General features: G+C 46.5%; 1 protein-coding gene across 11 annotated transcripts in view; it reads left to right on the top strand.

Annotated features, from left to right (window-relative positions):
• Positions 1–27136, top strand: part of Wnk2 (WNK lysine deficient protein kinase 2) — a 120208-nt gene that overhangs the window by 34811 nt on the left and 58261 nt on the right. For all 11 annotated transcript variants that reach the window (XM_090329908.1, XM_090329903.1, XM_090329902.1 and 8 more), the window contains exons 3-7: positions 6943–7115; positions 8215–8435; positions 16937–17094; positions 19606–19694; positions 21077–21296. In XM_090329908.1, the coding sequence (XP_090186034.1) occupies positions 6943–7115; positions 8215–8435; positions 16937–17094; positions 19606–19694; positions 21077–21296 (861 nt within the window). The remainder of the gene's footprint in view (positions 1–6942; positions 7116–8214; positions 8436–16936; positions 17095–19605; positions 19695–21076; positions 21297–27136) is intronic.

Raw genomic sequence — 27136 nt, 5'->3', positions numbered from 1 at the left:
CCCAAGGAGCCTATTGTGGGAGACAACACCTTTTGGTCTTTGGGCTGGCTTTGAACCGTGATCCTCATATCTAAGTCTCCTGAGTAGCTAGGATTACAGTTGTGAGCCACCACACCTGGCTAAAAAGTTTTAAAATCTGGAAAATGGAAAGGAACCTTGATCAAGCCACGCTTGATGTTCAGTCCTATGGATTTCATGGTGGCTTGAGTCAATATACAATACATCATTTACAATCATCTACAATGAGGTAATGCTTTTGATGTTAATATTCAATATTCATATAAATTATTTATTCCATATTATCATATCATCACTCACTTCCCCTGGGCAAGGACACCTAGTTCTTTCTGTGTGTGGTCCACTGAGAATTGTGCAGGGGAGGGCTATGGTTTAGAAATCAAAGCCTAAACCACCTGACACTTCTCCTTCCTCCCTCTATCCCTCCTTTTTCTTTAAAGCTAACAGTATCATTTACAAAAGCAGCGGGAGGCCAGACATTCAAGTTCTAGTTTCTGCCTCAGATAATCATAAGCTCTTTGGCACTCTTGACCGGAGATTGAGTAAAGGAAGCGGCTGGCCAGTGACTTGCCACTGTGCCCCTCTTCCTCACTCTGTGCACACGCCAGAGTCGGATGAATGGTTGGATCTGGTGGTAATTCTTGGTGTCCCTTTCTGCTGCCCACTCTGGGTGTACATCACATCTCCTACAACTCTCAGGGACCCATAGCTGATGGAGGGGAGCACTTTTGGTTTGAAAATAGTGCCTTTTCTCTTTTTCCTTTTGAAAAAAATGAAGTTATTTATAGAGCATGAGTAAGTGTCTCATATATTAAATGTAAGATGCACATGTAATTGGCAGCTGTAATACTGAGGAAACTAGAGAACCAAAATAACTACTCATGACGCAGACGTGATCATTTCATCCCAGTATTGGACGCAGTAATGATTTGTTCACAAGATACAACAAAACAAAAAAGGAAAAAACACATTGGTTCAAAACCAGACTGGAAAGATAAATTCTCCAGTTAACCACCAAAAAGCCAGAAGTGGAGCTGTGATTCACATGATACAATGCCAGCCTTGAGTGAAAAAACTAAGGGACATCATCCAGACCTGCATTCCTAGTTAAGAGACTTATGGACTTCCTTGCTTGGGTCTGGGTAGGACAGCTTTTTTTTTTTTTTCCAGTCCTGGGCCTGAGCTCAGGGCCTGAGCACTGTCCTTGGACTTTCTCAAGGCTAGAGCTCTACCACTTGAGCCTCCGCACCACTTTTGGCTTTTTTCTACGTATGTGGTACCGAGGAATAGAACCCAGGCCTTCGTGCATGCTAGGCAAGCACTCTACCACTAAGCCAAACTCCCGGCCCCCCCTTTTTTTTTTTAAATCTGTGGATTCAGCCTGCTATCTGGCATGCTGATAGTCAGGCTGAGTAATGGACGTCCAAAGAATTCCACTGTCTTCTTAAATGTGGATTGAGAACTAACAGTTATTGTAACGTGGACATTTCGGTCTGAAGTTACATGGAAACTTCTCACACACGGGTTGTTGACTAAACACTAACGTTCTGGCAAAGGTTACTAGGCTGTCCATGAGGTTGTGAGATTCCTGTCAAGTCAGTGGCTATGCCCACCAGAAGGAAAAGGTAAGTGAGAGAATATTGCCCCGAAAAGGCTTTGTGGGTGAGGTGGCCTGGCCAAGGGACCATCTCCTTCATCCTCTTGACCTCGAGGGTCAACTCAGCTGCATCTCTTTCTGTTGTATTGACTCAAGGTGTATGGAAAGTGAACTTTGAATTCCTGATTGTCTGCAAATGAATCCATACATCCTAGCTAGATGTATGTTGGGCTGAGTATAGAATTCCGAGTTGGTATTTTGAAGGTGTTGCTTCCACCCTGCACCCAGTGTGTGAGAGTGACCTCTTGTACTCATCCTTTCTCTCCAGAATTTTGCCTCGCAATGGCATCAAACTAGATATCCTTTTCTGTTTGGCTTTCTTTGTTCAGTTTGAGCCTTTTGGGTTTCACCCATGATGTGAGACCAGGAATTTTTTTCTTTTTCCTTCTTGCTGAGTTATATTTCTGTGTGCATAGGTTACACCACAGCTTGGGTTTCCATCCTTTCTGGCCCTGAACATTTTCAGTTGTGTCCAGGTTGAGTTTATGTAAGCAGTGAGCTTTTTTAATAAGGCAAGCCCAGCTTGAATTTTTTCGTGTGTGTGTGTGTGTGTGTGTGTGTGTGTGTGTGTGTATGTGTGTATGTGTGTACGTATGTACACGTACGCGTGTGCATGTGCATGCGCCAGCCCTGGGGCTTCAACTCAAACTCAAGGCCTGGGTACTGTCTCTGAGCTTCTTCATTTTGCTTCAGCCACAGCTCCACTTCTGCTTATTTTGGTGGTTAATTGGAGATAGTCTCACAGACTTTCCTACCAAGGCTGGCTTTGAACCACAATCCGCAGGTCTCAGCCTAAAAACAGACTAGGACTATGGGCATGAGCCACTGGTATTCTGCCTTTCTTGGTTCCTTGGTCTCAGGTATGCATGTCAACTTCCCGCATCTTTATGGGAATGTAGATGGATGTGCTCATCTTTTTGAACTTTCATTCCTTTCTTACTGCAATCTCTAGGAGGGGAATGGCAGAATAGAGGCAGAGCTGGTGTAAGCCTGCCAAGGTGCTTCTCTCAGCATCATTGTGCTAGGAGGGTCATTGTTTTTTGTGGCCTGGGAGCTGAATGAGCCATCTTAATGTTGCCCTTCTGGGAGATGTTCGGTACACAGTCTTAGTGCAGGTTGAACTTGAATTTTCCCAGTGACTGGTGACACTGATTGCTTTTCATGTACGGTTGGCCGTCTCTGTGTCATCGTTGACCAAATGTCCATTCATGTTTCTCTCTTTCTCTCTCCCTCCCTCTCCCTCCCCACCTCTACCTCCCTCCCTCTCTCCCTCTCTCTTCTCTCTCTCCCTCTCCCTACCTCTCTGTCTCCCTCTCCCTCCCCCTCTGTGTGTGTGTGTGTATGTGTGTGTGTGTGTGTGTGTGTGTGTGTGTGTGTGTGTGTGTGTGTGTACATGTCAGCGCTGGAGTTTTTACTCACAGCCTTGAACTTTTGCTTAGCTATTTCACTCATTTTACCATTGGAACCACAACTCTGCCTTTTCTTTTTCTGGTTAATTGAAGGTAAGAGTCTTACAGGCTTTTCTGCTCAAGCTGGATTTAAATTGAGATCCTCTGATCTCAGCTACCTAAGTAGCTATTATTTAGCTATTATTACAGGCATGAACCAGAATGCTTAGCCATGTCCTTTTTTGTTTTGTTTTGTTTTCCCTTTATTGGGATTGGGTAATAATATGCATAATCATTTTTATATTCACACTGATGAGGATCATTCTGATTTACAAAGCTTATGAATAATGTAAAATACAAAGAACTCAAGTTTTACATAGGGAAAAAAGTTTAACTCTTCAAACATTATTGATAAATTATTTCTTCCTGATCGAGTAATATGTACCTTTCCTTCCTATTGCTTAGCATCAGCTGTTCCCTCCCTCCCTCTTATTCCATTCTTTCCCTTGACTACCCCTGAGTTGCTCAGTTTACCTTCCACTTATTCTATGATCTCCTCCCATCTTCCTACAGAATCCTCCAAAGACGATAGGACAAGTTAAAAAGAGGTCCTTTCATCCTCCTTTGGTCACACTGTGTATGGGTGTATTGAATCCTGTTTGCTCTCTTGTGTCTCATTATTCTTTCTTTCTTTCTTTCTTTCTTTCTTTCTTTCTTTCTTTCTTTCTTTCTTTCTTTCATGAGCTACAGCACCACTTCCTGCTTTTCCTGTGTATGTGGTACCAAGGAATCAAACCCAGGGCTTTGCAAGCATTCTACCACTATGCCATACTCTTAGCCCCTCTCATTACATTTTAAATTTAACATCCCGTGAAGGGAGACCATGTGCGTTTTATCTCTCTGCTTCTTGGCTTATATCACTCAACATGATTTGTTCTAGGTCTGTCCATTTCCCTGCAAATGGCATTATTTTGTCATTTCTGATGGCTGGGTAGAAGTCCATTGTATATAGGTACCACATTTTTTGATCCATTTGTCTATTGTGGGGCATCTAAGTCGTTTCCATATCTTGGTTATTATGAGTAGTGCGGCTATGAACAGGGATGTGCAGGTGTCCTTGTCATATTCTAGTTCATGTTGCTTGGGGTAGATTTGGCCATGCCTTTTTTTTGGCGGGGGGGGGGCATGCCTTTTTAAAAATTACATTATGGGGCCTGGAGTTTGGCCTAGTGGTAGAGTGCTCACCTAGATTCGATTCCTCGGTACCACGTACATAGAAAAGCAGGAAATGGTGCTGTGACTCAAGTGCTAGAGCCTTGAGGAAAGCCCAAGGACAGTGCTCAGGCCCTGAGTTCAAGCCCCAGGACTGGCAAAAAAAAAAAAAAAACCCGAAACATTATAGGCCTTCTCTATGATCAAAATTCAAGTCTTTTGTCAGGTAATGTACTGAGAAAAGTTTCTCCCAGTTCCTGTCCTGGCTTGTATTATCATCAGTGAATAATTATTTTAACGAGCAGAGAATGTTTCCCTTGTATTATCCTAGGCTAAAGAACTTTTCTGTATGTAATGTTTTAGTAGATTGTGGAATATCTTATTTTTTCTAAATTTTGAGGGGTTTTTTGTTGTTTTGTTTTGTTTTTGTGCTGGTACTGGGGCTTGCTTGATCTCTGGGTCTAGGCACTGTCCCTTAGCTTTTTCATTCAAGGCTTATACTCTACTACGTGAGCCTTGGCTCTACTTTGAGCTTTTTGGTGGTTAATTAGAGATAAAATCATCCCTGTTTTCTTCCTAGGCTGGCTTTGAACCTTGAGCCTCAGATCTCAGCTTTCTAAGTGGCTAAGATTGCAGGCAAACATGGCTCAAATGTTGTGCCATTTATTAAGGCAAGCCCAGCTTTACTTTGCAGGAACTTTTTCTTTCTGGTTCTTTTTAATAGAAGCTTGCTCTTAGGTAAGCATGTGAGCTTTATGGGAACATTAATTAGATGTCTAAAAGTTGCCTGGGTCTCTGAATTATTTGTCTTTCTATGTCTGGCTGCGCTGGTGGTTTTTCTGTTTAGTTCAGCTGGTGATGGTTTCTGTCTAGTTCTACTCACGAGTGGAAGGAACCCATTGAAGGCTTGTGTTGCGAGGCAGAGGTCTAGTGGAACTAATAGAAGAATGGCTTACTGGTAGATAATTATTCCTCCTCTTTCTTTCTTTCTTTCTTTCTTTCTTTCTTTCTTTCTTTCTTTCTTTCTTTCCCTCCTCCTCCTCCTCCTCCTCCTCCTCCTCCTCTTCCTCTTCTTCTTCAAATTAGCAGTACAGAAGTTTGTGCTGAAGGTCTAACACTTGTCAGGCCCTCTACCACTTAAGCCATGCCCTTAGCCTTTTTTGGGGGAGGTTTGTTATTTTTGAGACAATTTACATTTAGGGGAAGGGTCAGGGTCTGCCAACATAGTGATCTTCTTATCTAAGCCTCTTACGTAGCTGAGATTACAGATTTGAGTCACCACACTCTGCTTGTTTGTTGAGATGTGTCTTGCTAACTTTTTGCCTTGGCTAGCCTTCAGCCATAATTCCCCCAGTTTTGTCAACATGAATAGCTAAGATTACAAGAGTGAGCCACTGAGTCTGGTCCGTGGAAGATAATTTCTTAACAAGTTAATCCTTGTCATGACTCCATGGCTCACCTGTCTTCTTATCGGAATCTCGCTTGGCATGATTTAAGACTGCCCAAGGATCTTGTCTTGTGTTTCCTTTTAATTCTGCTCTTGCTCACACCTTTCAAATCTACCTGCTTTCTGTCTCCCTCAGAATTTCTCTGGTTTGTGTTCACTGGCTCACTGGTGTTTATAGTTTCCTCCTGAAAATACACATGTCTCTTTTGTCACATTCCTGTGGTACTTGGGTGGGAAGAGGCAAGCATTGCTCTTTACTTCTCTTAGGCCAGGAGGTGACTGAGGCACCTCTCAGAAGGAGTTAAGAAGACATTGTGCTGGCCACACAAGAGAGGTAATGGTTGGGCCCACAGAGTAGTGTTTCATCTTGAACTTGATGCTATGCCAGTAAAGGATTTGGGGAAGGAGGAAAGTGAGGCAAGGATCAAAGGTGGGGGTGAGGGTGGCGATGGGGATAAGAGGAGGAGGAGATGGAACAGGTAGGGTAGAGTGGGTGGTGCTAGGCAGAGTTCAGATGTGCTGCAGTGTTGGTGGGCCCTCATGGGCCACTGGGACTTGTTGGCCTGCTCACTCACCTCATGGGGGTGCCAGGAGAAGGAGGATGTCTGATTTTTCTTCCCTGCTCTAAGCTTCAGGTCTGTGGATTTGTTCTGCTGGCCACAGTTTCCCAAAATTGGGACCCTCCTGCCTCAGAGGGCCTGGAGTGTGCTGTCTGTCAGTGTGGGATATGCCACGCCCACCATTTTCTAGCACAGCTCTGGTCTTTGATGTGTCAGCCATTGCTCAGGTCCAGCCTCCTGGGTCTTGAGCACTTCCTCACAATTGTGTATACATTAGAAGCAAACTGCTGTTTCATTCCTTTTAACAAACACTCACAAAGTAAATGATTGCTTAGGGAATGAGAACTCTGAGGTGCTTTTAATGAGAAAGCACATGAACCTGGCAGGGTGGATCTTGAGCTGGTTCTGGCTTCTCGGAGCTTCTTTTTGCAGAGGCCTATGGTAAGGACCCACAGGTGGTGGCCTATGTGTTCTGTGAGCTGAGCAGAATGGCATACTGCTGTGTGATGCTGGTGGCACAGGCCGCACCTCCAGTGCTCCTTGTTACCCTTGCCATTTCTTCTTGTATCTTTTACATCTAACCTTGCTCCCCATAAGGAACAGTGCTGTAGGCCAAGGCCCTCAAGCACTGCCCACCCATGTGTCTGTCTCTTACTCCAGGACCGGAAGCTCACCAAGCTAGAGCGACAGCGGTTCAAGGAGGAAGCTGAGATGCTGAAAGGTCTACAGCACCCCAACATCGTGCGCTTCTATGACTTCTGGGAGTCCAGTGCCAAGGGCAAGCGTTGTATCGTGTTGGTGACTGAGCTGATGACCTCAGGGACCCTGAAGACGTAAGTGCTGCCTGCCCACTGGCCCAGTGGTTTTGGTCATGGGTTCATGGGTTCATAGGTTCATGGTCATGACAGCTAGGGCTACTGGGGACCATCCTCTTAGTGCCTGTGGCTCAGTGTTCTGCTTCTCAGAAATGTCCCTCTTGGGTGGTAAGTCTTTGTCCCCTGCACTTCAGGAAGCCCTTCCCTAAATGAGAGGAAACAAAGAAATCTGGCATTTCCTTATAGCATCTGGCTTCCTCTGGCTTCCTGGACAAATGAGACCCATCCCCGGCTGCAGTTTTGAGACTGCCCTTTCCTGAGTAGGACACCAGGGGTTTGCTTTGCAGTATGCTGGTGTGTTTGTCCACCCTGTCTAGGGCTTTGCTTCTGGCCATGGATGAGCTGGCCCACCATGAGCTCTAATGGGAAGCCAACTAGAGCAGGTGTGGAGGGCTGGATGAGTGAGGCCTTGGGAGCTGGTGGCCATGGGTTGTCATGGCAGATGTCCCTCCCCGTGGACTTGGTCTGCACCATGAGGATAGGAGCCTTTTCTTCTGGGTGGTCACAGCTTGGTTTTGAGTGAGTTGTCCTGACCTGAGCCTCAGTTCTATACACTGCACAGATATAGCAAAGAAAGGGCCCCTCCCCCACCTCCCCTGTTAGTTCTCCACTAGGGATACCTCAGAATAGGCCACCCAGGAAGCCAGTTCAAGGAAGGTTTGACTTTCTTGATCCCTTGCCCTGGGTGTTCCTGCAGGCTCTGGTTCCCCTAACCCTCACTCTTATCTAGATGTTCACTGGCTGAGGCTGTTGAGCTGTGGCGGCTTTTCCCCTGGCCAGGGGGAGATCAGAACTGTGCCTGACATGAGCTTTACAAGGCCTGTAGTACAGAAAACAAGTGGAGGGTCATGGTCCTGGCTTGCTGCCTACCCGGGGTTGCTCTACCCATATGGCTTTGGCCAGGGTCAAGATGCCCAGCTTTAAGATGCCCAGCCTTCCAGCTGCACTTTCACTACCTGTTACAACAGCCTGGATGGGCTTGAAGGCAGACTGGATGGCATTAGGCAGAAGGTCCGCTGCTCATGAGCTGCTTGGTGAGCTTTGTCCCCCGTCCCAGGTACCTGAAGCGGTTCAAGGTGATGAAGCCCAAGGTGCTACGCAGCTGGTGCCGGCAGATCCTAAAGGGCCTGCTGTTCCTGCACACAAGGACACCGCCCATCATCCACCGAGACCTCAAGTGTGACAATATCTTCATCACCGGGCCCACTGGGTCTGTGAAGATTGGCGACTTGGGCCTGGCTACCCTCAAAAGAGCATCGTTTGCCAAAAGTGTGATAGGTAAACCCATTTTCCTCCCCTGATTTACCCCAGGAATTCAGTGGAAACTGGGCAGCATTGGAGGTACCACAAGTGCCTAGATTTTTCTTGGCAGCTGAAGGAAGTTTATGCTTAGTGTCTGAGCACAGGGACTTCAGGCTGGATGTGCAAGCAGTCTCTCCTTCCCTAGGACCTGTTGGGCAGAGCATACTGCCACTGGGCTGAGCACATTGGCTTTGCTCCTCCTGCTGCCCCTTCCCCGTCCAGATTCAGGGCCCTGCTGGCTTTTGCATTATCTCCCTGGCTGTTAGGTGCCAGCTGTGATTATCAGGTAGGGATGATAGGCTGAGTGCCAACTTCTGGTGATGTGTGGGTGCTGCAGCTGCTGGATGCCAAGAAGAGGTTCTGCCACAGAGGAACTGGAGGCTTGCAGCATGTGATGCTGGAGATGGTCTCAGCAGGCAGAGATGTACCCTAGCTATGGGACCCAAGGAAATAACATCTTGGGGTATCTAGAGACAGAGATGGAGGAGGCCCAGAGTTGGGTCTGCTTAGTGTTGAGAGGTGACGAGGAGAGATTTGACTTCTGGGCATTGATCCTCCTATTTAGCCCTCAGTTCTTGATTTTGAGGTCTTCCTCAGAAGCCTTCCTGTTGATGTTTGGGAGTAATGGCCTGGGTCCTGGCGCATGCCAGCCATAGCTGCTGTGTGGGATGAGGATCTGGATTGTACCATATGCCCAGCCTCAAGGTGGTCTTAGCACAGTGGCACTAAGAGTTCACCAGACCCTAAGCAGACCTGGTGGGCTTTGAAGCACTTGGAGGGCCTGCAAGGATGGCTATCTATAAGGATCCCTGTGTTAATGACAAGTGTGGCTCAAGAATGAGATTGGTGCTGATGGCTCATACCTGTAATCCTAGCTATTCTGGAGGCTGAGATCTAAGGATCATGGTTCAGAGCCAGCCTGGGCAGGAATGTCCATGAGTCTCTGATCTTCAATTGACTACAGTGGAGCTGTGGCTCCAAGCAGTAGAGCATTAGCCTTGTGCACAGAAGCTCAGGTACAGTGTCAAGGCCCTGGTTCAAGCCCAACGATCAGCAACCCTTAACCCTTCCCTCCCCCCCCCCCCGCCAAAAAAAAATAAAAGGATTGAGAGAAGTCACATATTAACTGGCACCTGGAATGGCCCTCCAGAGGAGGAGGGGCAGAGAGCAGCAGGTCTTTGGGCTTTGTGAATTTGTGGTTTTGTCACATGTTTAGGGATAGCAGTTGGGGAAATTAAACTCTTGGTAATCCCTGGGAACTGTTCTAGCTGTGTTGTGTGTTTGGAACATGGCATCTGGATCGAGATAGTTGCCCATAGGAAGTCCTCCAGACTTTGGTAGTTCTTGGCAGCCCTGGGAGAGAAAGTGGTAGGGAGCAAAGATGGACCAAGGCCTCAGTTTTCCTGTCTGTGAAGTGGATGGTGGTGAGCAAGGATCTGAGCTCCATCCTGGGGAAGCACACTCCATGGCTGTGGGGGTTGCATGCAGGATCTGAGCTCCATCCTGGGGAAGCACACTCCATGGCTGTGGGGGTTGCATGCAGTGGCTCTGAGCTTCAGGCAGTTTCCAAACTAGTTTTACAAACTTTGCCCTTGGAAATGACTCCAGTGGCAGAGACAGGTGGCAGGAGGGCAGGAGGGCAGGAGGGCTGCTCTGGGTCCCATCTAAGAAGTAAGTGTCCAGGACCAAAGTACATTCTGTTAGATGGAATGGAGGTGCCCTGTGAAGTTCCAGGCTTCCAGTAACTGGAAATGAGGCTTTGTGTTGTTGAGCTGGTTTGAGTTGAAGGTTTGTGGGGTGTCTCCCTTCACTCTGGATTTTGCTCAGCCAAAGCCTAAGAGGCTCTGTTTCAAGGCTGGGACCTAGGGTGTCCTCAGCTGCTCCTGCTCTTGGGAACTGAGACTTGATGAGCAGGGCTCTCCTGGGCAATGAGCCCAGAGGCCTGTCCTTAGCAAAGGGCCCACAGGGGGAGGGAGCAGCCACAGGCAGATAGGAGCTTTCCAAGTTCGTACTCAGGCATCCCACCCAGGCATCCTCCCTATCCTGTGGAAGAAATTTTCCCCCAGGCCTGTTAGTAGAGTGCCCCCTGCCTGTGAAAATGGTTGCTTAAGGCCACCCATAGGGTTGTCTACACTGCTGGCAAAGGACCCAAGGCTTCCTAGATGTTGTAGTCCCATTGGAGGGACACAGGGCCCCTCTTCTGTCTGGGGTACCTGAGGAGCAGTGTGCATCATGGACTTCTTTCCCCAGGCCTTCAGGATAAGTCTTGATGGCCTTTTCTTTGCCCTTTAGACATAGTGCCCTTGTAAGGGTGGATCAGGGGCCACAGCTGCCCTGGGAAGGGTGTGTGTGGTTTCTATGAGGCAGTGTCTTTACGCATGGGTATCATCCTCTGTATCTGTACTACTGCAATTACTTGGCATTGTGGCAGTGCTACGAACTGTGTGACACTAACAGGCCTAAATGTGGGTCTTACTGGTTTGTGCACATTGTGTACACCAGGCCTGGGAATATCCCCAGGCCTCTCACTAGGAATGGTGGCAGTGAGATGATCCAGCCCTGCCTGAAAGTCAAACAGGGTCAACCAGCTGCCTAGGTGGCTATGTAGTGTGATCAGGGCACGAGGGCTACTGAGGGACCTGCCTGCTCAAAAGGGCTTCCTGGAGGTGGTAGTGATGGAATCAGGCCCAGTAGGGAGTAAAGAGAAAGAGGCCAAGATGAACTAATGTAGTTATTTTTAGAAAAAGCTTTGGATGGACTGAGTGTGCCAGGTGGAAGTAGGAGAGGGAGTGGGCTATCGGAGACCTTGTGGCTGTTATAAGTAAGCAATTAGGGCCCAAGGCAATGTGGGGTCCACAAGGTGGATAGGGAAGCATGGAGGTAGATTTCTCCTGTCCACTGAGAAGAAGGGCAAGGGCCAACTGTGTTGATTTGGTTTGGTCTTAATAAAACTCAATGTAACAGGAAATAGTTACGGCTTTGATTTCTGTGAAGGAAGTCGTTTATCATTCAGTACAGATCCAGAACCTAGTAAACTATGACAGTGGTTGTTTTTCATGGGTTGTAGTGTCAGACAGGAGTGGGTTCCTCCCCTACCTTATTTCTTTTAGACCCCAAGACACAGCCCCTGCTCACAAGGGGATAAGGATGCTGTTCAACTACAGCCCTACAGCTACTTCTTGTTAAAAAACAAACTGGTCAGATGCGGTGGCTCACGCCTGTAATCCTAGCTACTTAGAAGGCTGAGATCTAAGGATTACAGTTCATAGCCAACCCGGGCATTAAAAGGTCTGAGAGACTCTATATCCAATTAATCACCAGAAAACTGGAAGTGGCATTGTGGCTCCTAGAGTAGGATGGTAGCCTTGAGTTGAAGAACTCAGGGGCAGTGTCCAGGCCCAGAGTTCAAGTCCCACTACTGACAAAAAACAAATAGCAACAGAAGAAAAAAAAAATCCAGATACCAGTGGCTAATGCCTGTAATCCTAGCTACTCGAGAAGTCGAGATCTGAGGACTGAGATTCAAAGTCAGCCTGGGAAAAAAGTCTATAACACTCTAACTAAACACCAACTCAGCTAGAAGTGGAGCTGTGGCTCTAGTATTAGAGCATTATTAGTTTTTAGTACAAAAGTTAAGGGACAAAACCCAGGTCCTGAGTTCAAGCCCCAGAACTGGAAGAATTAAAAAAAAAAAAAAAAAAAAAGACAGAAGAAAGACATGTTTGTCTCTGTAAAGCTCTTGCTCTTGCCTGCCTCCTGCAGGAGGAGTTTGGCCCAGGGATGGGGATGGGGAGATGAGGTTCATTCTTGACTTTGACACAGACATTTTATTTGTATGAAGTTGGGGGTGGCAGTGTGTGAGAGGCCCATGGGCCCAGAAATAGCAACTATGTAGCTGATGGCCGAATGTGAAACAGATTAGTGGGTGAGATTGTCCCTAGACACATATGTATATACATATTTAAACACACACATCATGTGTTATTTCTAAAATTCAGATTTAAATGACTACATTGTAGGGGAAAGGAGAAAAAAATGGTCAAATGTTCAAGGTTTATGGAGAATTGGAATCTCTCAACTGAGAGTAGGGGCTGAGTCTGCTTCACTCCCTACACACAGCCTGTCCCCCAGAGCCAAGCTACCCGAGGCCTTGGGTGTTTCCTTTTTTAGGTGTGGGGGAAGATTGTAGGGCTTGAACTCTGGGCTTTGTCCCTGAGCTCTTTAGCTCAAGGGTAATGCTCTACCATTTGAGCTACCACACCACTTCCCGTTTTCTGGTGGTTAGCTGGAGATAACAGACTTTAGTGCTTGGGCTGTGATCCTCAGACCTCTGCCTCCTGAGTAGTCACCAGCGTCCAGTCCTTGGGGTGTTACTTGTGAACAAGGTTCTAAATTCCTGCAAGTGTCAAAAGCAGCCCAGGGATATTACTGCTTCTAGCTGAGCTGTGTGCTGCATGGGCTGTTAATGTGGCATCTTTGCCAGGCTAACAAGGATTCCCCACAAGTGCCAGAGAATGGTTAGATTGGTACCCGGCTTCTTGTCTAGCAGCCCTAAGACCAGTGTCCTGATGAGGTCTGGAGATGTGGCCAGGCAAAGACCAGAACATGACCCTTAGACACTTGGCTGACCCCAAAGTAGGAAAGGGCTTTGTGTGATTTCTCTCCTCCATCCTGGGCAAGCTGTTCTGATACCATGGGGCTCTGTTAATCTAGGTGGCATTGTGGGAAATTGAAGTGGCTCTGGGGAGTGAGCCCTTCCTTCTTGCAGCTTAGGACTGAGTCAGTTGCTGTGCTTCTCTCTGTGCCCACTGCCACTGTTGCAGGCCTCTTTATTGATCATGGGGGTCTAGACCCATGTATCAGCTAGTGAGCCCCTTACAGGGTTTGCTGGGACATGCCTGAAGCAGAAGTTTATGTTGTCACCATTCCTACCTGTGGCCTGAATACAGTGGGTTTTGTGACACCTTTCTTCCAGCCTTAGCCTAAGTAGTACATTTATTATTTTGTGACAAACTTACGGATAGAAAAAAAACTTAAAATGATAACAAGCCAGGCGCCAGTGGCTCATGCCTGGAATCCAAGGTACTGAAGAGGCTGAGACCAGGAGATTACAGTTCAAAGTCAGCTCAAGTAGAATTCTGTCTTTGAGACTCCATATCCAAAATAACCAACTAAAAAGCCTGGATAGAGACATGACTTAAGTGGTAGAGCACCAGCTGTGAGCAAGAAAGCAAGCAAAGCAAATTTGAGGCCCTGAATTCAAAATGTGGTTCTGGCAAAAATTAAAACAAAGCAAAAAACAGTGTGAAGCAAAACCAAATACCAGGGTTTTGAAAGCAAAAGGGGGATTACTAGGGAAGAAGGAGGGCTAGGGGGAAGAGGGAGAGAATGAGAAAGAAATAAGAAAGAAAGAAGTTGAATATGATCAAAGTACATATGTACACGTAAGAAATCCCTTACCATATGTAATTTAATATACAGCAATTAAACTAGTGTAGTGTGGCCACTACACTAGGGAGTGTGATCTAGTGGCAGAGTGCTTACCTAGCATGCATGAAGCCCTGGGTTCAATTCCTCGGTACCACATACACAGAAAAAGTTGTGGCTCAAGTGGTAGAACACTAGCCTTGAGCAAAAAATGTCCAAGGACAGTGCTCAGGCCCTGTATTCAAGTCCCAGGACAGGCAAAAACAACAAAAACAACTACCAGTGCAAAAAAAAAATTCAGTGTAACAACACAGTTCAAAAACTTAAGAGGACAAAAATTCCCAGCATGTGGCCGGGAGTTTGGCCTAGTGGTTAAAGTGCTTGCCTAGCATGCATGAAGACCCGGGTTCGATTCCGAGGTACCACATACATAGAAAAAAGCTGGAAGTGGTGCTGAGGCTCAAGTGGTAGAGTGCTAGCCTTGAGAAAGCCCAAGGACAGTGCTCAGGCCCTGAGCTCAAACCCAGGACTGGCAAAAAAAAAAAAAAAAAAAATTCCCAGCATAAATAAGAGCCCTCTGACTCTACGCAATCTCTGGTTTCAAATGGAATGCTGAAGATAGCATTCATATTCCTGCACATAAAACTAAACATATTTTTGGTTTCCCACATTTACCTTAAATGTTCACTTTTTGTAATAGACATATAATATGTATTCAACTGAAGTGACAGGTAAAAGAAACCTCAACAGGGCTGGGAGTTTGGCCTAGTGGTAGAGTGCCTGCCTAGCATGCATGAAGACCTGGGTTTGATTCCTCGGTACCACATACATAGAAAAAAGCCAAAAATGGCGCTGAGGCTCAAGTGGTAGAACTCTAGCCTTGAGAAAGTCCAAGGACAATGCTCAGGCCCTGAGCTCAAGCCCAGGACTGGCAAAAAAAAAAAAAAAAAAAAAAAAAAAAAAAAAACCAAAAAAAGAAAACCTCAACATAGACTTTTTACTGTAATTAAATTTTGTGGTAATTTTTATCTTCTTAAGAAATAAAGTTTAGAATATTTTTATTCCAAAGTCAGCAAACATACAGACATTTAAAAGCAGCCTTGGAGCTGGTTGTAGGAGGCTCAGGGGGCTGAGATCTAAAGATTGAAGTTAGAAGCCAGTCCAGGTAGGAATTTAATGAGATTCTTATCTCTAATAAACTACTCAAAAAATAGCTGGACTATTGCTGTGGCTTGAGTGGTAGAGTGCTAGCCTTGAGCAAAAGAAGCTCAAGGGCTTTGCTCAGACTCAGAGTTCAAGCCACAAGACCAGCAAAACAAACAAACAAAAAAAAACCACCCTCTATCTGGTGAATATAATGTAACCCTTTTATTAATTACAATAAAAATATATGGAAAACAAACAAACAAACAACAACAACAAAAACGCAGCTTCAGGCCAGTAGGCTGTGTAATTCTAGCAATTAAGGAGGCTGAAATCTGAGGGTATGGTTCAAGTTAGCCTGGACAGGAATCTTACCTCCAGTTAACACCAAAAGATCAGAAGTAGAGCTATGGCTCAAGTGGTAGAGTATAAAAGCTCAAGGACAGCATCTCAGTCTCCCCACCCCCACAGACAGACAAATAAGCAGCTTTGCCCTGTAGGTGTGGCCAAGTAGTAGAGCACTAGTCAAACAAGCATGAAGACTTGAGTTCAAACCCCACTACTGTCAAAAATAAAGGGAGCAAGTGTAACCTAGTGGTTGAGTGCTTGCCTAGCATGCATGAAGCCCTGGATGTGATTCCTCGGTACCACATACATAGAAAAAAGCCAAAAGTGGTCCAGTGGCTCAAGTGGTAGAGCTCTAGTCTTGAGAAAGCCCAAGGGCAGTGCTCAGGCCCTGAATTCAAGCCCCAGAACTGGGGCGGGGGGCGGGGGGAGCAAGATAGATAGGTAGGTAGATAGATAGTAAAATTAAATTAAATAAAACAGCCTTATTGAAGTTTCTGTTCAACTCAACACTCAGTGAGACCTATTATGATATTACAGCAAAAGCTTGTTACAGAAAATTAAAAACCTAGAAGCAAAGAAAGGTAAAGAAGGGGAATATCCATTATTGTATACCCCTAACTGTCCAGGGTATGACAGATGAATGTATACGCAGGCTTGTGTTTATTCACAGATCCTATCATCAGTTCCCACATTCTTAAAGAGCTAAGGTAGCAACTGGGCCCAGTGGCTCATTTTTGTAATTCCAGTTGCTTTGAAGGCAGAAACTAGGAAGATCATGGTTCAAGGCCAGTCTGGCAAAAAGTTAATATGACTCTACTTCAATCAGTAAGCCAGTGACTATAATTCCAGTAATGCAAGAGGTAATAGGTAAGAGGATCTAGAGCCCAGCCTATATCTAAACAAAACCCATGAGATCCTACCTGAAAAACAAGAGAGCAACAAAAGGACTAGGGGCATGGCTCAAGTGGTAGAGCACCTGTTTAGTGAACATGATTCCCCAAATTTAGTCCCTAGCACCACCATCACACACACACATGTGAAAATGATTTGCATTTTTTGTTTACTGCACTGTGAGAAGATCCTATTTAGGATCTGTCAGTTGATGCTATGGGACATGCCTAGTAAGTCAAGCCATTCCTTATTTGGGGGGAAGTTTATTGGGGACTTTCAAGACCTTCCTGGGATTTTGCAGTTACAATGACTTTGGAGTGAACACCAGGTTTTCGTTACCTTTGGGGTATCTAAACATATTCTTAGTGGCATACTAACCACAAGTCCAGGGCATGTACATATCCCATGGTAAGTCATTCTTCCAATTCTGGGAGTAGGGGTGGTACCTTAAACTGATCACTAACCCTGAAATCACGAGGTAACATTTGGGAAGTTCATTCTGTAGAACATACATGTCTTGGTTTCCAGGACAGGTGACGGTGAACATCCCGAGTGTGTCTTGTGACAGCCACGGTTTCCAAGGGTTTGAAGGGCTCCTCCTGGACACTGGCTCCTACTGGCCTTGGGCTGTGGCCAGCTGACCCTGTCATTTGTTGCTCCTGTTACAGGCACACCTGAATTCATGGCTCCCGAGATGTATGAGGAACACTACGATGAGTCAGTTGATGTCTATGCCTTTGGGATGTGCATGCTAGAGATGGCCACCTCGGAGTACCCCTATTCAGAGTGCCAGAATGCTGCCCAGATCTACCGCAAGGTCACCTGCGTAAGTCTACTTAGCCTTCTCGTAAAGAAAGACACCGCAATGGGTGCGGGCCACAGCCTCAACCATAGCTGTGTGGACCTTGAGAAAATTTGAACCACAGCTGTGTGAGGAAAAGAGGGAGTGTGGCCATCGCACAGATGGGGAAGCAGAGGATTGGCTAGGTGACATCTTTTAGTAGGAGTGATAGATGATTAGGTGCCAGGGATGGAGCTTAGCCTCTGAGGCTGATTCAGAAAACCCTGTGTGTCCAGGAAACAGAAGCTTAGGTGTTCTCTGGCTCCACCTGGTCCCCTGCCAGGAGGCTTGGCCCAGGCAGGCTGTCCCAGTTATTCCCTTTGCTTGTTCTAGGCTGCCCCTCAGTTGTTGCTGTCCCCATCTTTATTTTGGAACCACAGTTTGTTTTCCTTTTCACCAAACCATTGGCCCAGCCAAGCATGTCTTTAAGTGGTTGGGCAGCCTGTGAGCCTTAATCCCTGTTTTGCTGTCGCTGTGATTTTTGAGTTGATCCGATGGTTTCAGCTGTACAAATAGATGGGCCTTGTCCTCCCTCTGTGGTGGCCTCCCTGGTTGGGGGAATAAAAACAAAGCCTGTGGAGGTGGAACAGCCAGGCTAAGACTTCTCTATTTCTATTCCCACTGGGTCCTCAGCCCTCATGGCCAGGCCTGGAGGCCCTTGGAGCAATCCTGACAGCAGCCCTAGACGGCTATGATCTCAGGAGTCTCCATCTCAGCCTGGGATTGCTCTCAGCCTGGGTGGTTAGTGCTGCTGGGCACAGTGCTTTGTCTGTGCATTCTTCTCTCAGCAACTGCATAGTCAGATGCTCCTTCTGCAGATGTGCACAATGAGGTCCTGATTCTTTGCATCCCTGCAGCTTTACCTTGAGTCCATCCCTAGCTCTAAATTATCAGTTATTCCATTGCCCCCAGTAGTCCCCTCCTGCCCTGAAAGTCTCTTGGCCTGGCTCTTGGCCAGCAGCATGACCACAAACTATGTACGGTCTTGCCTCCTTGGGGAAGGGTGTGGGGAGGAAGTCCAGATGTGGTTAGAAATGTTTGGCTCTGTGGGAAGCTTTGAGTCCACCACCATGGTGCTGTGGTTCCTCCTCCAGGTGATGGGGCAGCTGGCTCGGGAGGCCCTGAAGACTCTACTTAGGGCAAGCTCTGATCAACACCTTTCCAGAAACTGACTGCTATATTTGAAGTGTCAGCCCCAGTATCAAATTCTGCAGCACAAGTGGAGCTGTTGCTGGGGTAGTGGGGTGGGGGGGGAGGTGGGGTGGTTATCAAGGAGATCTAGACTGAGGGGACTGACCTGAGGGGGCATGGTGGCTGCTGCACACATAGGGTCACTCACGAAGGTGTTCTCCAGAAAGAGACTTATAGGAAACTAGGCTACTGTATGCACAGTAGGGAAGATAAAAGAGTAGATCCTAACTGGTTTCATATAGCATGCCCATTTATTCCTAGCTTTACTTTCTCTTGCCTGGAGCTTGAATGTGTTACACCTATGGGTGTAGAGTTGTCATCACAATTGGAAAACTTTCCACCATCATTTTGTCAAGGATTTCATTCTGTCCTGCCTCCCCATCTGTCCCTCTGGGACACTAGTTTTATGTATGTCATGTGCCTACTGGTCCTTGCTGTGTCCCATATTCTGAAATGAAGGGAACATAACCTTAGCAAACATTTCTCTCTCTGTGCTCTCTATCTGATCATTGATTGCCACATCTTTTCTTCTGTGGTGTCTGATTCTTCTGCAGCTAATGTGCTTTAGTGCAACCTGGAATTTATTTCTAGTTCCATATATATATATATATATATATATATATATATATATGCCATTCAGTTCCTGCTACGTGTATTTTCCTTTAAAGGTTTCTTTGTAACTACAATGACTTTTCTGGCTTTGTCTGAAAAATCAAGTGCTCTCCATTTGTTGCTTTTCTCCCAAGTCATCAGCTACATCTTTGTGCCTCGTGGCATATCTAGTAGTTTTTGTTTGGATATTGCACATTGTATGCATTTCATCTGCCTGCTTCCTAGTTATTGGGAGTGACGGTGCCCACAGCTCCTTCATGGTTTCTTCCTCAAACCTGTGATGTCCTTGTGATCTAATTCTAAGCAGCTTCAAGGGAATGATGTGCACACATCTGAGCTCTTTCCTTCCAGAAGTGTCTTTTGTGACCTTCATAAGGTCTGAGACCCATTCCATTTTCAACTCAGTAAGACCCCAGGCTCTGTTGGGTTCTGTGCCTCAGACTGGGAACTGCTGTGGGCAGCATGCATGCAGTGGGCGGGGGATGTCCCATTGATGCTTCCTCTGAGTCTACATCCCGCACTTCCTGTTAACAGTGTATGAACATAGTCGTGTGGCATATGTTGTCCCATTTTTCCAGCAGTCTCTACAGGATAAACTCAGCACTAGTTCTTCTGCCACAGGGGTTTTCCTGTACTGAGGTTGGTGAGGATGCCAATTCATTTTCCATTAGGTGACAACTATTTTCTTCTTAGGGCATCAAGCCGGCCAGCTTCGAGAAAGTGCATGATCCTGAAATTAAGGAGATCATCGGGGAATGCATCTGCAAGAACAAGGAAGAAAGGTGAGTTCCGGTTTGGTGCTGGAATCTGAGTTATTCTCCAGCTGAAGTTTTTCCAGCTTGTGTGTTCAGCCACCTTCCTAACAAGGAAGATCAGAGGTCAGGCTTGGGCCACAGCAGCACTAGGCTTGAGAGCTGCCCACCAGACAGTGAATCCAGAGAATTTTCTAAAACAACTTGCCCAATGCCCTATGCACCTGGGCTTTCCCTTTACCCCTCTTGGCTTTCTTTCTAGTTATCCCTCCAAATTTCATCCATTTCCATGATCTGTTGCCTGGGACTCCCAGCCTTCCTCCATCTTCCTCTTCTACTCTCTCTTCTAAACTACATTGTATGTCCCTCATTGCCCCATCCACCTCTCAGGCAGCATGCCCACCTCGGGAGCTGCTCCACAAAACCATCTCCCCTCTCAAAGCAGAGTTGGTCTTCCCAGCTGCACAGCCAGAAATCTGGAGGTGCTTCTACAGCTTTTCCTCTCTCAAAACAAACTGTGGCAAACCCACCATCCACAAGACATTTTTAGCAGCAAATAGAGATAGATAGCTGATGCACATAGCCACGGAGAAGCTCTTCAGATTCTATACTGTGTGCGCTGCATGATTCTGTCAGTACTGGAGAAGAGAGCAGACTTGTCACCTGTCCCCTCTTCTTGCAGGTGCCCTCACTGCTCTGGGGAAGCCTATGGCCTTTGTCATAACATTGGCAGGGAGGTGGGGCTACTGGGAGCAGTATTCTGCCTCTTCTGGTTCCACCCAAAGCCAAAGTGAGGATTGAGAGCTTCCCAGCACATGGGCAGGAGCTCTAATTGCATTGTGTGCAGCCTGATACAATGAACCATGTTTTATTGTATTTTATTTTATTTTTGCAAGTCATGGGACTTGAACTCAGGGCCTGAGCACTATCCTTGGGCTTTTTCCTCAAGGCTAGCGCTCTGCCAACTGAGCCACAGCACCACTTCCAGCTTTTCTATGTATGTGGTACCGAGGATAGAACCCAGGTCTTCATGCATGCTAGGCAAGCACTCTTACCACTAGGCCAAACTCCTGGTCCCTTCTTTTTTATATAATGATGGAGAGAAAGGATGTATTAAAACATGATGGAATAGATCATATTGAGATAATGACTTTTCTTCATCTCTTGGGAATTAGGAATGTCACTGCTGGTGTTGCTCTCAGAGCAGAGCCTGTCCACCAAGTAGTAAAGTCAGAGACCTTTCTCAAACAGCTTGCCCAGCTTTCCAGGGTGTTGACCTGATGCTTAGATGCAGTGCTATATGCATATTCTGGGCCATCATGTTACCTTAAAAAGGCACATCCTCTTCAAGGAGCCTAGGCACCGAGGTTCTTTATCCCAGAGCATCTGCCTGTGAGCCACTTTTCCTCCAGGTATGAGATCAAAGACCTGCTGAGTCACGCCTTCTTTGCGGAGGACACAGGCGTCAGGGTGGAACTCGCAGAGGAGGACCACGGCCGGAAGTCTACCATTGCGCTGCGGCTCTGGGTAGAAGACCCTAAGAAGCTAAAGGGCAAGCCCAAGGATAATGGAGCCATAGAGTTCACCTTCGACCTGGAGAAGGAGACTCCTGATGATGTGGCCCAGGAAATGGTAATGTACACGTACCCCACACCACCCTATATGCCCAGTAAGGGGCTCAGCTGTGCTGTTGGGAGGTCTGAGATAAAGGTTGTGGGGATCATAGTTTCTTTCTTTCTTTCTTTTTTTCTTTCTTTCTTTCTTTTTTTTTTTAACCAGTCCTGGCTCAAACTCAGGGCCTGGGCCTTGGGATTCCTCAAGGCTAGCACTCTACCACTTGAGTCACAATACCACTTTCAGCTTTTTCTATGTATGTGGTACCAAGGAATCGAACCCAGGGCTTTGTGCATGCTAGGCAAGCACAATGCCACTAGGTCACACTGTCAGTCGGATCACAGTTTCTAAAGATTGGAAAAAGCTATCCAAATGTTGTTACCCTAGCAAAGTAGGTGTTGCCCAGGGAAGCAGCCAGCATGGAGGCTCCATATCACAGGATAAGATGATGAGGTAGACACAGAAATAAGTAAGCCACTGTATCTAGAAGAGAAGCTGAGGAGAAATGAGATGGGAGGAGTATGCAAGCCATGTTAAGAAGAAGGGGTTCATGGTCAGATGTGTACATAGTAACAGGAAAGCTGGGGTCTTCTCTACTGCACAGGGCCTGGAAAATAACTGGCTAGGACACAGCATGGGAAGGAACCAACTGTGATTGTGGAAAGTGAGCCAGGAACTTGGATGCACTGGAAAAGGACTTGCTTGCTTTGACCGAATTCTTGCTAACTTTGTTTTCAATATATTGTCTTTGAGTATGGGATCTTTGTTTTTCCTTTTGCTTTGGGGGCACTGTTTTGGCTATTTTCTACCTAGAAAAGGGATGGAAGAATGCACTCTGTCTCTTCTGTCCCATTACTTCCTCTTGCATGCCTGTCTTTGGTGAAAGGAGTTTTGAGTGTCTTAAGAGAGTGGACTCTTACTGTCTGAAGGGGATGTTGAGGTTTCTGGAGCAGGAAGGTAGGAGACAGACCTGCCCAACTCAGGGAAATAGTAGTTCAGATTGAGGTGTGGGCAAGAGAGGCCACACTGGTTCTAGGCGATGATGATATGATATAATATTAGTCATCAGGAGTAAGGCAAACCATGAAGGCCCAGATAGATGATTCTGATCCAGTTTGCAAAGTCTGTGCCATCCAAAATGTAGCTATGACCCAAAGTCACAGAGGGGCACCATAGGGCCGGGAATTTGGCCTAGTGGTAGAGTGCTTGCCTGGCATGCACGAAGACCTGGGTTCAATTCCACAGTACCACATACGTAGAAAAAAAGCCTGAGTGGTAGAGCTCTAGCCTTGAGAAAGTCCAAGAACAGTGCTGAGGCCCTGAGCTCAAGCCCAAGACTACAAAAAAGAAAGAAAGAAAGAAAGAGAGAAAGAAAGAAAGAAAGAAAGAAAGAAAGAAAGAAAGAAAGAAAGAAAGAAAGACAAACAAACAGAGGGACACCTCACAGGACCAGAATCCCAAGGTCCCTCCATATTTCAGGGTAAGCTGATGAGCTGAACATAGAAATAAGTGATTGATATCTAGACAGAAAGCTAAGCAGAAATGAGCCATCAGCTCAATGTAAGAGAACCAGTGGCTTTACATGTCTCATTGTCACAAAGGTGTTTGTCCTTTTGCATTTGTCTTAAAATAAGCTTTTCACTGTTGAAACTGTGTCTTAAAATAAGCTTCTTACTATTGGAACTGCATAAGCTCCATGCCCAGGTGCACTGGCTACTTGGGTTCTTCAGTCCCCTAGTCAGGAGAAGTGGACACGTTTTTGGATGGGGTTAGAGAAATGGGAGGAGAGAGCACTCTATAGGCTCTGTAGGGCCAGATACTATGCCTACTATGACTTAATGAGACCCTGTTCAGGCTTGCTGATGCCAAAGAAGGAATGTGAGCTATTAGGACTGGGACTGAGGGACTCAGTGAGCCTTGCATTGGTCCACACTCTGGAGACTCCTCCTCCTGCTCCATGTCTGTGGGCCAGGGCATGTGGTATGTGAGGGGTGCATGGATCACTGGGTTTAGGTTGTGCATAGAAGTGAGTCAGGAAGGAAGAAGCAGCCTCCCAGCTAGGCTTCCTGAAGCCATAAACCTAAGGGATCTGGAGTGGCATGGAGCTGCTCTTGTCATATGCCATGTGACTGAAAATCATATGAGTTCAGGTCTTGCTTATGCCACCTTTGCCTCTCCACAGCAACAGGCTAGATGTGCTTCTGATGTCTCCCTCTACCCAGACTTCTAGAGGATATACACCTGATGCACGGCCTTAACACCCAAGGTCTCTAGGGAAAGATGCCTCCTGGGTGCTGATGCCATAGCCAGAACGCTGGCATAAGCCCTAATATGAGATTGTGATTGCACAGTGAGGGTAAGAGTGGGCATATACCATTGGGCTAGAACCCAGACTGTATTGTTACTCCCAGAAGTGTGAAGTGCCCTCTGGTCACATTTCTGGTTTGACAGAATCCTCTGCTGTGATCTTATCTGATCTTTAAAGCTCTGTGCTTCCTGGAGGACTGTGGCTGCCCCGTGACTGGGTGAGGCTCTCAGAGGTGTTTTCAAACCTAATAGCCAAGAGGTACTGTGCTACACTCAGATAGTCATCAACACAAATGTCTTGTGCCTTCAGTAGTACTGTGTATGGATATGGAAACTGAGACTTGGTGCTAACCAAAGCATAGGGTCTATGATTGGAAGTTCAGGAAGATCAGCTGAAATGTAGGTCTCACATTCTTTCTACAAGACATAGTCATGTTTGCTCTGTACTGGCAGAGGAGGGTGTGAGGGATTTGGGAGCTAAGCCCCCAGGTCAAGGGCCACAGTGTGGATAAGCCATAACAACAGCATGTCAAGGCTCATCTTGAGTGATTCCAACGTAGGCAGTGCATCCAGAAGGTACACAGGATCCCAGATAAGCAGATTCTGGATACATGGACTTTGGCCAGACGGTGGTCTCTCGGATATACTCTGGACCTACTTCCTAGGATTAGCTGCTTCCAAAGTAGATTCCTCCCAAGACTTCACCTCATCCCTGCTTGTCACCAAGTGGAGAATGGCATGGCCATCCACATGTCCATCACCTCAGCTGATCCATGACACTTGGCTGAACTCACATGTTTTGTCTCTGGGTTAGTTCTTCCTCCTTCCATTTTCCCCTCCCATTCCACTTCCCTCCTCTGTTTCTTAGTACATTCTTGTCACCATGAGACATGTCATCCATGAAATAGAGCATCCATGCAGAAGGGACATGACTTGTGTTCAGTTACAAAATAATAATAAAACAATGTGTGTCCCCTATTCTGCTAAAGAAACAGGCCCAGCCTGGGAGCTGTTTGTGACTGGCTGAAAGCCAGTGAGATTCCACTTGTGAATAGCTTCACATGAGCCTGCCTCTCCCCTTCCTGAGCCTCCTGAACCCCAAGCCCCAGGAAACCTGTCTAAGTTCCAGTCCTGTATACTTTTTTATCCTTCATGTTCATGAGAGACTCCAGGCTCTCACTTTCTGAAATCCTTCCTTGAACCTGAGCTGCAAACTGCAAGACTCACATTATGGGTCTTGGGAGCCCCTGGGGATTGAAGCTTCTCTTACAATATAGATGTCCAGGTGTGAGCCCTCCTGGAACCACCTAGAGGGAGACAAGGAAGATCAGGATAGGGTTAGGTATAGTGGGTCAACATGGCTAAGGGAAGGGGAGGTTCTTTGGTGTCCTACGCTGCCTTTGGTTGAAGTGACCTGGATGTAAGCCAGGCAGACCTTAACTCCAGGACAGAAAGGGACAGGAAAAGGCTTCCCTTTGGCTTTCAAAGTTCCATGTAAAGGAAACTACTTCTATGGGACAGATTGTGTCTACATTCTACCATATTTGGGGGAAAAAATGAAATGTCTTAGTGAGGAAGACTGCAGAAACTATGAAGGTGGATGAAAAGAGAAATAAGCCATAACTCTGGTGGTGTAAAAAAGAAAAACTGCTCTCTCTCTAACAACTTCTAGTCAGACAAGCCACGTGTGGGTGGAGGCCTGAGGATGACAGTGTTGCTGTGACCTGGGTTTACCTGGGGCTTTAAAGTCTTGTGACCTGAGGCTTTAGAGCCTTGGATACATGTTCTTGCTGCTTTTGCACAGGGAATGGATGATACTTGGCTAGGGGTTTGCTCTTGCAGGCCTGCAACTGACATCAGTCCTCCCCTGCCTCAGCTTTCCCACAAAGGCCCCAGGAAAAAGCCTACTCCCAATTCTGAGGAAGCACCCAGAAGAGAACTCCAGGCCTAGTTCCCTTCTCTGAGAGAATGAATCATCCAGATCCTGAGGATCTTCCCAGCCAGGATGAAGATTGGGCTGGAAGGGTGGGTGGGCCTTGCTGAGGATGTTGTATCCACCTCTGAATCCTCATTTCTAGCCACATGCCTGCCCTCATCTTCTTCTAACTGAGTCATTAATTCTTTAACCTGAACATTTCCATGTCGAGTCTTCTCCTGACAAGTAGAAGTATCTTTCCAAATAAATTACCTTGAAAGTAGCAAGGACCCACTGGGAAGTTATATGGTATTATAAAGCACTGCTTTCCTCCCATGAACCACTTGAGAGTACGTTACTAGCCTAATGCTCTGCATACTGAATTCTTTCATATACATTTAGCACAAAATAGGACATTTTCAGCTGGATGCCAATGGCATCCTGGCTAATCAGGTGGCTGAGATCTGAAGATCACAACTTAGGTAACCAGCTTAGGCAGAAAAGTCTATAAAAGAGTCCATCTCAGGCTGGGAGTTTGGCCTAGTGGTAGAGTGCTTGCCTAGCATGCATGAAGATCCAGGTTTGATTCCTCAGCACCACATACATAGAAAAAAGCCATAAGAGGCTGGGAGTTTGGTCTAGTGGTAGAGTACTTGCCTAGCATGCATGAAGACCCGGGTTCAATTTCTCGGTACCACATACATAGAAAAGCTGGAAATGGTGCTGTGGCTCAAGTGGTAGAGCTCTAGCCTTGAGAAAACCCAAGGACAGTTCTCAGGCCCTGGCCAAGAAAAAAGAAAGAAAGAAAGAAACGGAGAGAGAGACAGAGAGACAGAGAGAGAGAGAGAGAGAGACAGAGAGAGGGGGAGGGAGACAGAGAGAGAGACAGAGAGAAAGAGAGAGACAGAGAGAGGGGGAGGGAGGGAGGGAGAGAGAGAGAGAGAGAGAGAGAGAGAGAGAGAGAGAGAGAGAGAGAGAGAGAGAGAGAGAGAGAGAAGAGAGAAGAAAGGAAAGGAAAGGAAAGGAAAAGAAAAGAAAAGAGCCAAGAATGGTGCTGTTGCTCAAGAGGTAGAGCTCTGGCCTTGAGAAAGTTCAAGGACAGTGCTCAGGCCCTGAGCCCAAGTCTAGGACTGGCAAAAAAAAAAAAAAGAAAAAAAAAAGAAAGAAAAAGAGTCCATCTCCAAAAATGAGAACAACAACAAAAATCTGGGCTAGAGGTATAATTCAAATAGTAGAAACAAGCCAAACAAGCAGACTGAGGAAGAGTGAGGCCATAGTTCAAACCCTAGTACTAGAGAGAAAAGGAGACAGTCATACTGCACAATCACACATAGAGATTAACATCAAAAATACAATCATGCCTGGCACCAGCAGCTCATGCCTGTAATCCTAGCTACTTACAAGGCTGAGGTCTGAGGATCTCAGTTTAAAGCTAGCCTAGGCAAGAAAGTCCAGGAAACTCTTATCTCCAATTAACCACCAAAAGCCAGAATTGGAGATGTGGCTTAAGTGGTAGAGTACCAGTCTTGAGTGAAAAAGCTAATGGACAACACCCAAATCCTGAGTTCAAGCTCCACACATTATCACACATTGTTACCATCTCATCCTCAAGCTGCTTACATCCTCAGTGTTCCTG

The sequence above is a fragment of the Megascapheus bottae genome, chromosome 3 (assembly GCF_031878675.1).
Source record: "Megascapheus bottae isolate mThoBot1 chromosome 3, mThoBot2.hap1, whole genome shotgun sequence".
NCBI classification, from domain to species: Eukaryota; Metazoa; Chordata; class Mammalia; order Rodentia; family Geomyidae; genus Megascapheus; species Megascapheus bottae.
This window is presented reverse-complemented; position numbering and strand designations above follow the sequence as displayed.